Here is an 11,091-nt window from a genome sequence, read left to right as displayed (position 1 = left end):
TAGATAAGAACAGTTATTCCAAATAAAATTAGAAGATATATAATGTTGAACATCATTTTCTTAATGTGAATAGATTTTCCAACCATTGCAAAATGGTTTTAAGATTTGCAAAGGTTATTTTGTTGCTTTTAAAGTAGGTTCACAATGTGAGACAATTTTTCAATCAAAAAGTACAAGGACAATCCCACATTAAAATTTATTGGCTAATTAACACCTTTATAAAGAACCATGCACACTCAAATAGTATTTGCACCTCCACAAAAAAGACATGCATATTAAAAAAAATTCTATATTTTGATTCCATTTATAACAATTTTTGATATTTCTCATTTAATTAAATCAAAGATTAAATGGATCAACTTTTTAATCGATAAGCTATGTGTGGGAACTTTGTTCTTGTAAAGTTGATTTTTTAGCTGGAAAATTATTAGCCCTTGTCAGATTTTATTTTACTGCCAATTTTTATGTCAATTCCCTTTTAATGATGAGTTGTCTTATTTTTTATCATGTTTTTTTGTTGCTTTAGTAGTTGTTCTAGGTTGTTTAAAATTGAAGTAGAAAATTACACACTTATTATGAAAACACTATTATAATTTAAATTTTTTTTTTTTGAATGAGAACAATATCATAATACTTTGAATTTTATTATTATTAATTATATAATCTTTAAAATAATTATTATTATTTATAATGATAACTACTTTAATTTTAAGGCAAGAGCCTACAACATAACGATATCTTGTGAGCCTCTCATCAGGGAGGTCTTGGGTTCCAATCTACTCAACATTAACACATAATGATAATTAATCTTAACAATAATAATAAATGAATAACAAATAATCTAGGCTTCAATCGATTACCTATAAATAAAAAAAAGTTACTTTAATTTAATTTAATTAGTTTTAATAGTATACAATAAATATTTTAAGAATTCTTAATTTTATTTTTTATTGGTAACAATCGAGGCCTGATGCTTTATATTAATAAGATAAATTGTAAATTCTCTGTTCAAATGGATACTGGTAGGAAAGAATGGAGAAGAAAACCTCCAACCTAGCTCGGGACCTAAGTCCTATTCAATACAGTTCTAAAAGGGGAATACCCCAATCTCTATTTAATACATTAACAAATCTGCATATTTACATTACTATATCTATTACATGGATAGATAATTGCTTCCCAATTCTATTGGATTTGTAGAAGATGTTCCTTATGTTTAAAGATGATAACCTTTTGATAAGAATTCATTTATTGAATCCCTACAACTTAAGATCACTTACAAGCTTTAAATAAATGTTAGTCCTCTTATATCATATATTACCATAAAATTTCATTTGTCTATCTACATTTGTTTTATCAAATATTTTATAGTCTAAATCATATTGTTATCTTGACTATACATTGGCCTATGCTCTAATGATAAGTGAAAATAGTTGGTTGAGGATTTTGAAATTGTGTTTATTTTGTAATACAAATGCTTTGTAATCTAATATGATGGTAAAATTTTGTGTTTTAGTTTAGCTTCGTCTTTCCATTATATTATCCAATGTTCATACTAAGTGTGAATGTACATTATGTTTTTAAGGGGTAACTTTCATTAGTTTGCTGACAGATAAATTTACTTCAAATTGTGATAAAACATACACTTTTAAAGAATAGAACTGGAAACCTTAAAAACATTTTGTTTGGTCCATTTTGATTGAAGAGGTTTACCAAAATTAAACTTTCTAGTACTGACCCAGTTTCAATCGTAGAAATCTTATAAAGCATATTACATTTAATTCAGATTCAAATTGATTCGAGAGTTAGGAAAGATTTGAAGGGAGGGCATTTCATTCTCCTCTACTTTTTCCTCCTCGACAACTCAAGCATACTAGCATTTAGAGAGGAATTCCCTTCCCAAGCTTCAATTTCTTCTTTAGCAAGATAAATACTCATCCAATTATTACAAGAAGCATGTCGATTATGGAAGAAGATGAGTAGGAATACAAGATTTTTTTTGACAATAGGAAACCAATTTACTAGTCGGTTAGAATCTAGGGATGACAATAAAGGATACAATGAAATGAGTTGTCGTTGATCAATAGGGGTGTCATAATGACAAGGCTTACACACACACACACACACACACACACACACACACACATCTCATTTTTGATACAGGTTATGACCTTGTCTATGCTTCCAATATACTCTAGCTTAAATATCCATTTACACAAGGTCACAATGTTGGACTTGTCTATCTCTAACAAACACATCATGGCCAAAAACATTGCAGGAATGTCACTAAGTACTCCGTACCAATTGGTATTATTAACAAATTCAATTCCTAAAATCCTGTAGAATGCTCTATTAATCAGAAAGTATGAATTCTACAATACTATCGATAGATGCCAGTCTGAAATAGGTTTGTCAAAAGCAATTTGTTGTGAAGGTCCCTTAAGCTTTATAATGGAATTCATATTGGGAGACCTATGTTTGATACCCATATGTATCAAGCTTATAAAGACCAACATATATCTAAGACCCTAGAAATTGAAAGATCATGGGAATTTGAATAGTCAAGGAATATGCCAACTCATGCCATATGCTCATTGTTGTGCCAACTCAAAACTGTATTAACTTTAGAAGGATGATAAATCAATCGTTATGAAAGTCAAGCAACTTAGAATGTCCAAATATAGCTAATCTCTTAATTAAACTTTTATGTTGTTTGGAGCGCTTAACTCGAACTATCCTCTAACTAAGACCTTGGGAAAATGCTGGTGGATCGAAAATATCCCGAAATCCAAAACTACTCAGATTGGTAGATTATCTAAGAAATTTCTGGTTTATTTCAATTAGATATTTCTTATTGATCTATAAGCTTTTATAATAGAGAAAACTAAATAAAACATTACTTTCCCTCTACATATATTGAAATGATAAAAAATCTTCAAGGATGAGAGGAAAGAGAATAAAAGCTAATCTTGATAGGCTTAAATTTCATAATTAAGAATTCTAAAATTAGTTTTAACATATATAACAAATATTTTAAGAGTTTTGAAAATTAATTATTTCTATTATCCAATTAAATCTATTTTACTCTAATTTATATTTTGTGCTCATTATTTCTATTATACAATGAAATCTATTTCACTCTAATTTATAGTTATTATATTTTTATTAAGTTTTTTATGTCATATTTTGTATGATGTTATTAGTGATTATTTTAATATAACTTAATTAGTTTTAACAATATAGAAAAATATTTTAATATTTATTTTTATTTATGACTATTATATTTTTGTTGATAATTTTTTATATTTAAATGTTGTATGTTGTTATTAGTTATTAACATTATATAACAAATTTTATATTTGTTTTGATGGAGGTCACCCACAAACAAGTTTTAGGTATTGGATACTTGCTCACGTGTGCTTGAAACCTCTTCGGCTAAGCGTCAAGGACTAAGGAGCATTCACATTGTCAAATTCGCCTAGGACACTATCCCGACCTTATTCCTTACGATGCCTTCGAGCCATCCCAGCCTCATCCCTTACGATGTCTTTGAGCCTTGCACTCAACAAGACTTGATCCCTGGTGGGCTCTTTGCGAGCCATTCAACTTCACCAGTAGACCAAAGACCCATTGACATATAACAAATATTTTAGAAAATTAAAAAAAATTATTAATAATTATTTCTACTATACAATAAAATCAACATTATTTTTTTATATCAAATATATATATATATATGTGTACAAATTAATTTTAAAAAAAAAAAAAGTAAAGTAATTGCATGCACAAAAGCTACCAGATATTTTTATATTTATCATTTAAAAGAAAAAGATTAAACCCAAAATTAGTATTAAGAGTTCTACGTGAAAGATCGAGCCATGCTTCGGAAAGAAGGTTCCAGGAAAATGGGGAAGCGTAGATCGATTCTAAGCTCAGCTCTGGTGGTGGCCACTGTGTGCTGTTTCGTAGTCTACAACTTTCTCCTTTCCACGTCTCTGCCTCCACAGCAATCTCAATCCCTGCACCCCACGTCTTCTCCTGTGTCCCTCAAAATCTTCATGTACGATCTCCCGTACAATTTCACATATGGCGTCATAGAACAGTATCTTGCCGCTCGTGGAGCCCCCATTAACACCAACAATTCCGAGCTCAAATACCCCGGCAACCAGCACAGCGCCGAATGGTACCTCTTCCGCGACCTCCTCCGGCCTCCAAATGAAAGAAGATCTGATCATGTTGCCGTCACTTTGGATCCCCTTGAGGCTGACCTTTTCTATGTGCCCTTCTTCTCGTCCTTGAGTCTGGTAGTGAATCCCATCAGACAAGAATCAGGGGGGATTTCGTACAGTGATGATGAGATGCAGGAGCAGCTGGTCTTATGGCTGGCGAATCAGGTCTTCTGGCGGAGGAATCGAGGGCGGGACCATGTGGTCGTTTGCCAGGATCCTAATGCGCTTGCTAAGGTCATTCATAAGTTGGAGAATGCTGTGCTTCTTGTTTCGGATTTTGGGAGATTGAAGGCTGAGCAGGCTTCTCTTGTTAAGGATGTGGTGTTGCCGTATTCTCACCGTATCAATGCTTATAATGGGGATGTTGGGATCCAGAAGAGGGATCACTTGTTGTTTTTCATGGGGAACAGGTTTAGGAAAGAGGTAAGAGGGTTTTGCTCCGTTAAAATTATTATTATTTTCTTTGGAACTAAGTAGAGTAAATTTTCTTTTCCGGAGCTCGTTTGCTGGCTCATGAAATAATTTAGAGTGAGTTGAATTTGAATGTGGACTAGATTGATGGTTTTTTGGAAAGTTGCATGAATCGATAGTTTCATTATGTTGGAAAATAAGCAGCTCTATTTGTTCAATCACTATACCATGATGCATGCAACAAGAAATATGGAGATGGCAAAAGAAGACAAAACTTAAGCAAGAAAAGAGCAAGTCTTAATATCTGAGGTTTCTTTAAAAATAATATATGGGGTTCTTTGATGGACCCCCCTGCGATAAACTATCACCATCATATTGTAATGCAACTAAAAGAACTACATAAACTGCCCTTCAGCAGGGCATGACGTGACTGAAGCATATAACAAAGCTACTATACTGCCCACAGTACCATACGGACATATACTATATGCCCACTGCCTCAGCGTACAACCAGCAGTAGAGAAAGCCTGTACAACCCAAACCAAACACCCTAGGGCATTTGAGAAACAGCTGAACATGCCATCCCAATAGCAGGTGGACCTTTCAGCCAGCAGTTGTAACTTGTAAGCCCTATTATAGATGCTTGCATCATAATAATAGCCTTGATTGATGGTGAGAGTCTACAATGAACATCAAAATGACGTTAATTACAAATAATTGAGAGAACCGCCCCTATAACACCATATCATCCCTTGAAACCACCTAACCTCCTCACCTGGTGTTCCCATCTCGGCATGTTATTCTAAAAAAATTCAATATGTCATATGCAAATGCCAGAAGAATGATAAACAAAAGAAATTATTGGATGGCTTAGGCATGGCTTTCTAGGCCTCTACATAAGCAATATTACACCTGACTTGACCCCTCTTAATATGAGTTTAAACTTAACTCCCAAATCAAATTTCCACAACACTGCTAGCAATTCGACAAATGAAATAATAAGATCAAAACTTGCATCGGACCCATGGATTTCAAAGCCTTGAATCAGCTGTGTCCACCCCACGGCTTCCACCAATCTATTTCTCTTCAAAAGTGGCATTGAGAGGCCATATGTCACCAGATTTGTGATGTTAAATTGAATATGGGCCACAATTATTGAATTCAATTTCCATAAACAAGCTGACCCTTTGAAGTTTGAAGCACAAAACACAAATTCCTGTTACTATAAGAGTTTGACCATCTGAAATCCATAAAGATTGAATTCAAGACTATCCTGTTTGTGACCACAATAAAAATAACTATGAGAACCCAAAATATTGACTTGACCCCTCTTAACATGAGTTAACGCCCAAATCAAATTTTTCCAACACTGCTAGCCATTTGACAAATGAAATAATAAGATCAAAAGCTGTATCGGACCCATCGTATTCAAAGCCTTGAGTCAGCTCTGTCCACCATACAGCTTGTACCAATCTATTTTTCTTCAAAAGTGGCATTGAGAAGCCATATGTTGCCAGATTTGTGATTTAAATTGAATATGGCTACAATTATTGAATTGAATTTCCATAAACAAGCTGACTCTTTGAAGTTTAAAGCGAAAAACACAAATTCCTATTTCTAGAAAGAGATTGAATTCAAGACTATGCTGTTTGTGAGCACAATAAAAATAAGAATGAGAACCCAAACTATTAACTACTTGATGTAGAAACATTGACATTTTATTGGGACACACTTGGTAACTGGCATTCCTATACTTCTATACGTCAGGTATAGATTCACTTCTGTATACTTCTTTGGTTGATTGGAATGAAATTATGGCCTCATGAACTCCATCTTGTCCTTTTGAAACAGCTTAAACTCTCAGATTTCTCATTTTTGAAGATTGCGTGATGTCTCCCAGCTTGTCTTTAGTCTGTACTGCATTGTAAATCCATTCACATAAGCTTCATTGATATCTGAAGCTTGTATAATATTTATGCACATAAGACAATAAAAGCTTATTTTAGTAAGACAAACCATGGCTATGCATTTGTAAGAGAACATGACCTGTGCATATTTTGCTGAAAAAGGTGACAATTTCCTACCGAGGGCTGGAGGGAAACCTATCTTGATCAGAAAATGATCATAAGTGTGCTGTTGAGCTAGCAGATTGTTGATAGTTTGATGCAGTTGCTTCATGCTTGTACTAAATTATCTTTATGCTTTTCATTATGTCTCAGGCATTTTCTCTCTAGCTATATTATATATTAATTGCCATTATCTCCAGGGTGGAAAAGTGCGGGACATGCTATTTCAGACACTGGAAGGTGAGGCAGATATGATAATAAAGCACGGGACACAATCAAGAGAAAGCCGGCGCCTGGCAACTCAAGGAATGCACACATCAAAATTCTGTTTGCATCCAGCAGGAGACACACCTTCTGCATGTCGTTTATTTGATGCTATACTGAGCTTATGCGTACCAGTCATTGTCAGTGATGATATTGAATTGCCTTTTGAAGATGTGATAGACTATTCGGAAATTGCAATCTTTGTAGCTTCCTCTGATGCGGTGCAACCACGATACTTGGCCTCATTGCTCAGGAGTGTGACTTCAGAGCAGATTCTTCAATATCAAGAAAAACTTAAAAAGGTGACTTTAATTTTTCCCTTTTTCTAATTTTTTTTCTGAGTTCAACCTTAATTATAAACTAGATATGGTTAAAATAGCTGGTTTATATGTTTCTGAATTATTGTTATAATCCTTTTATCAGCTTTTTAAAATGACATAAAACCCAGATCTTACACAAGGTAAGGTGTAAGGAGTGGGTTCTTCCAAATTTTGAAAGTTAGTTTGTGTGGATCTCCATCCTGTCCCATGATGTGTTCCAAACATTAGTTTGTGTGGATCTCCATCCTGTCCCATGATGTGTTCCAAACACCTGTGCAGAAACGCTACTCTTGATCCTTTACCATCTCTCAGAGATTATGGACATCTTCCTGTAACTTTTTGACAGAAGGTCCAGTACAATGTCCATATTCCATTTTCAGTTTGATTTTCTACCACATTTCATGGCATCAGTTCCCTCTTCCATGACCACATGGCCCTGCTGCTTCCACCCATACACCAAACTGATGAGCTGAACAGAAGAGAAACTGGAAGCTTTAATTCTTATCTGAGGCCTACTTCAGATAGAATTGAAGCCCCAGTATGAGAGTCTCAGTCGCTTTTACACAGAAATCTGAAATCAAAATTGAAACATGAGCACAGGCGGAAATAGATAAAGGCAGCATGAATATTCTTTTCACTCAAGCATGACAGAGTAATGCAATCACCGTGCATGCATCCATTCAACTTTTTGAGAATGTAGGGTGACTGAACTTTAATAATCAATGTCATAAACCCCATTGCAATGGACACAACAGTCTGACATGAAGTGAAGGCAGTGGCTTCTAAGACATTTTCTCTGTTTTTATGATTTATATATCCAAACTTTAAATTGAATGGGTAACTATTATGGATTTTGTATGGTCACCCCTTCATACTTAATGCTTCTCTCGTTTGTATTCATTTAATGATGGGTTGTGCACGCTATTTAAATAGTCCTAATTTTGTGATCTAAAAGTTAAAACATAGAAGCTTATATAAAATTTTAAAAATGTAAGAACAAGAGATTCTGAATCTCCTTGATGATAGCTTGCAACTAGAAGCTATCTACACTGTTACAAGGCCTTATATTGAACAAGGTGGAACATCTGGTATTAGGTCTCAACAAAAGGCTTTTTGATGCCCCGCTCCTTGGCAATTTCACATTCTACCACATCCACTAAATGTACCTGTAGATGAAGGCATAGTGAAGGAAGTAAAGATTCTAAGGTTCTCAATGTACTTTGCCAGGCCTTATTTTCCTCAAAGGCACAATTTGTATCATTTTGAAGGGACTCTTACTGAACCATCCTATTTGCCTTTTTACCAGCTTTGTCAATGGGGGTAAAAGTTGGGATTACAAATATATTTTTGATTTTGTGAATTCCCCTTGCAGGTGATCTTTCTGGATGCCACGTAAAAGGGATATCTCATCTGTCAAATTCACTTGAGCCTTCTACCTGGACTCATCCAATATGGCATGTCACATTTGGAAAGTTGGATTTAGTGTAATCTTTTATCCGGTTTGAGCCCTTATCATGTCTCATGGGGGATTTGAAGCGGGGCTCCCTTTCAGAACTCACCCCATTTGACTAGAAATTTGAGACTGTTTGTGTATGTGTTCTTGCTGTTGTACTCGGTCCAAAATTTATGCGACAGTTTAGAATCGAAATTGCTGTCATGCCTTTTGAGTCACAAGCTGCATCGTAATTGTATATTCTTGTCTAGGCAATACTAGCCTAGCTCCCTGTCTATACTTGTAATTGCTATATCAGATGTATCCTCGATGTCTCCCTATTGCTTATCTAGGTCAAACTCAATCGTATATCTTGGCTAAACATTCATTTTATTCCCATTAAATAATTCCATATAATACATTTGGCTTTCTAAAAGAACATGCACTTTTAGAATTAGACTATCACCTGATAGCTATTTCAAAGCCAAAGCAATGTTGTGTCATACTGTATTGACCATATAAGGGGGATATAAACATAGGATGTGGTATGTCACAATAATTCTGAAAATTTGAAATTAGAGTGACTTTTTCTCTGATACCATCTTTTCACTTGATGAGTTTATGTACTATAAAGTTTGGAAACGGGAAAAATATAAAAAGGCAGTCATCTTGGACAAATGCTTAATTTGAGAATACCACTAGGAGAAGGCTCAAGTTTTGCTAAACAGGCAACTGCAAAATCACAAGAACATCACACTCTCACACTTTCGTTTCAATTGTTTAGCACATCTGAACTGAATTCATTTCTTCTAGATCTATTGCTTTAGAACTTAGAGAAATTTCATTTGCCTAATTTGCATTTTACTTTAAGAAGATATTACTATATTTTTTATGGCCTCTGGATTATCTTGCTTTTTATCCACTACACTTCTATTTCAACAGAGGTAATGCTGTTAATAAGTATCATTCATCTTGCATTTTGTCATATAGATTGCTTTGAGTTAAATCTTGTATGGGTTTTCAAGTATTGAACCTTAGAACTGAATGACTTAATAGTTCAATTCTGTTGGGCAGGTGAAAAAATATTTTGATTATTTGGAGCCTGATGGAGCAGTCAATGAAATTTGGCGCCAGGTGGCTTCAAAGTTTCAGTCTATAAAATTAATGATTCATAAGGAGAAACGCATTGTCAGAAGAGAGGATGCTAATTTAGATTGCTCGTGCCTCTGTTTAAATAGAAATCATATCCGATGAATGGGATTGCTATGAGACAACACCAACACAATTCTTCAAAAATACATCTCCTGCAAGTTTATCATTTTTATAAAGTGTAGCATACGATAGTTGATCAATTGTAAAGAGATAAGGATCAATTTCTGTGATGTTACTTACCGGGAAATCTGCAGGCTTTACCCTTAGCGAACTCTGTAATTTTTGTTACTTTTTTCATTTAGTAATTTTTTTGAGACAGAAATTTTGAGCGGGAAATCTCAGACAGCCTGATTGTTTTAGTTCAGCATATGGTAGTGATAGAGTGAGAGAGCATGTTCCCATCGTACAGTATTCACGGGATAGGTTAGTAGGAATCCATCAGAAAGTGCATACTGCGAAGAAATAAGACCAATGACCTATTTGTTATTAAATTCATTCTCTGGGCTTATTACTTATGATTATTTTACAGCACCCATTGATGAAGCCAAACTTGCAAGGCTCCTAACAACTATACATTGTTGGTTTATTTGAACTATGATTTTCAATTATAAGCGCATTCTCATATCTCACTTTGCATGGCATCACTTGGCCTAGTGCTTCATCAGGAATTCATGGCACGGTTAAGCTTTGGAGTACCCAGCGTGTCCCTGCAGACAATTGCCGCCTTACGTTGTTCTTATACTTTTATCAAATTGTATACCGATTCCTATCATAATTTTATCATGTTCTGTAATGTACTGTTTGTAGATGTTTACCTTTAACTTGTAAGATATAAGAATTGAATTTGAATATTCCCTGTAGTTCCTATTCTTGTATATGAAATTAGTGGAAATTGTTGCACGCTGCCATCATTTTAGGAAGACTTTGGTAATCCATGCTCCAAACATTATTATTGGAAAATTGGAAAAATAGATCACACCATGTGGAAGTTTGGATGATCAGACAATCATCTATATATTTAACCACAAAAGCATTTGGTAATGTTTATTTCCCAGGCCTATGATAAATGTGGTCTTCAAATTGCACTGAAATTTATTCTCGAAATAATATGCAGCTCATTCGAGATGCCGATTCTTTATACCGATCTATGCCATTCACTGCTTGATGCATGTACCTGTTAGGCATATTCCAGTTTGTTTTAGCGGTAGGTATTTGCT

The 11,091-nt window shown here is 34.5% G+C and overlaps 1 protein-coding gene across 2 annotated transcripts; it reads left to right on the top strand.

The window, feature by feature from the left end:
- Positions 1–3,839: 3,839 nt before the first annotated feature.
- LOC149542731 (putative arabinosyltransferase ARAD1) lies at positions 3,840–10,497 on the top strand. Of its 2 annotated transcripts, none has more exons than XM_089797612.1 (3): positions 3,840–4,652; positions 6,907–7,272; positions 7,570–8,141. In XM_089797612.1, exons 1-3 carry the CDS (start codon positions 3,879–3,881, stop codon positions 7,582–7,584), a joined length of 1,155 nt encoding a protein of 384 aa, XP_089653738.1. In that variant the 5' UTR covers positions 3,840–3,878; the 3' UTR covers positions 7,585–8,141. The 2 variants fall into 2 exon arrangements, with proteins under 2 accessions (XP_089653738.1, XP_089653737.1); XM_089797611.1 differs by lacking the exon at positions 7,570–8,141 and adding an exon at positions 9,797–10,497 and having other exon boundaries at positions 3,842–4,652.
- The last annotated feature ends 594 nt before the right edge of the window (positions 10,498–11,091 follow it).

Source organism: Cupressus sempervirens, chromosome 8 (genome assembly GCF_028749045.1).
Source record: "Cupressus sempervirens isolate cs-2001-9-10 chromosome 8, ASM2874904v1, whole genome shotgun sequence".
Classification (NCBI taxonomy): Eukaryota; Viridiplantae; Streptophyta; class Pinopsida; order Cupressales; family Cupressaceae; genus Cupressus; species Cupressus sempervirens.
Note: the sequence above shows the minus strand (reverse complement) of the source record. Positions and strands in the feature narration are given on the sequence as shown.

What these genes read in the sequence shown, in the direction of transcription:
- LOC149542731 (XM_089797611.1), top strand. Translation starts at nt 3,879, where the DNA reads ATGCTTCGGAAAGAAGGTTCCAGGAAAATGGGGAAGCGTAGATCGATT. An exon ending in GGAACAGGTTTAGGAAAGAG is followed by an intron (nt 4,653 to 6,906) that starts GTAAGAGGGTTT and finishes CATTATCTCCAG; the next exon opens with GGTGGAAAAGTGCGGGACAT. An exon ending in ATCAAGAAAAACTTAAAAAG is followed by an intron (nt 7,273 to 9,796) that starts GTGACTTTAATT and finishes TCTGTTGGGCAG; the next exon opens with GTGAAAAAATATTTTGATTA.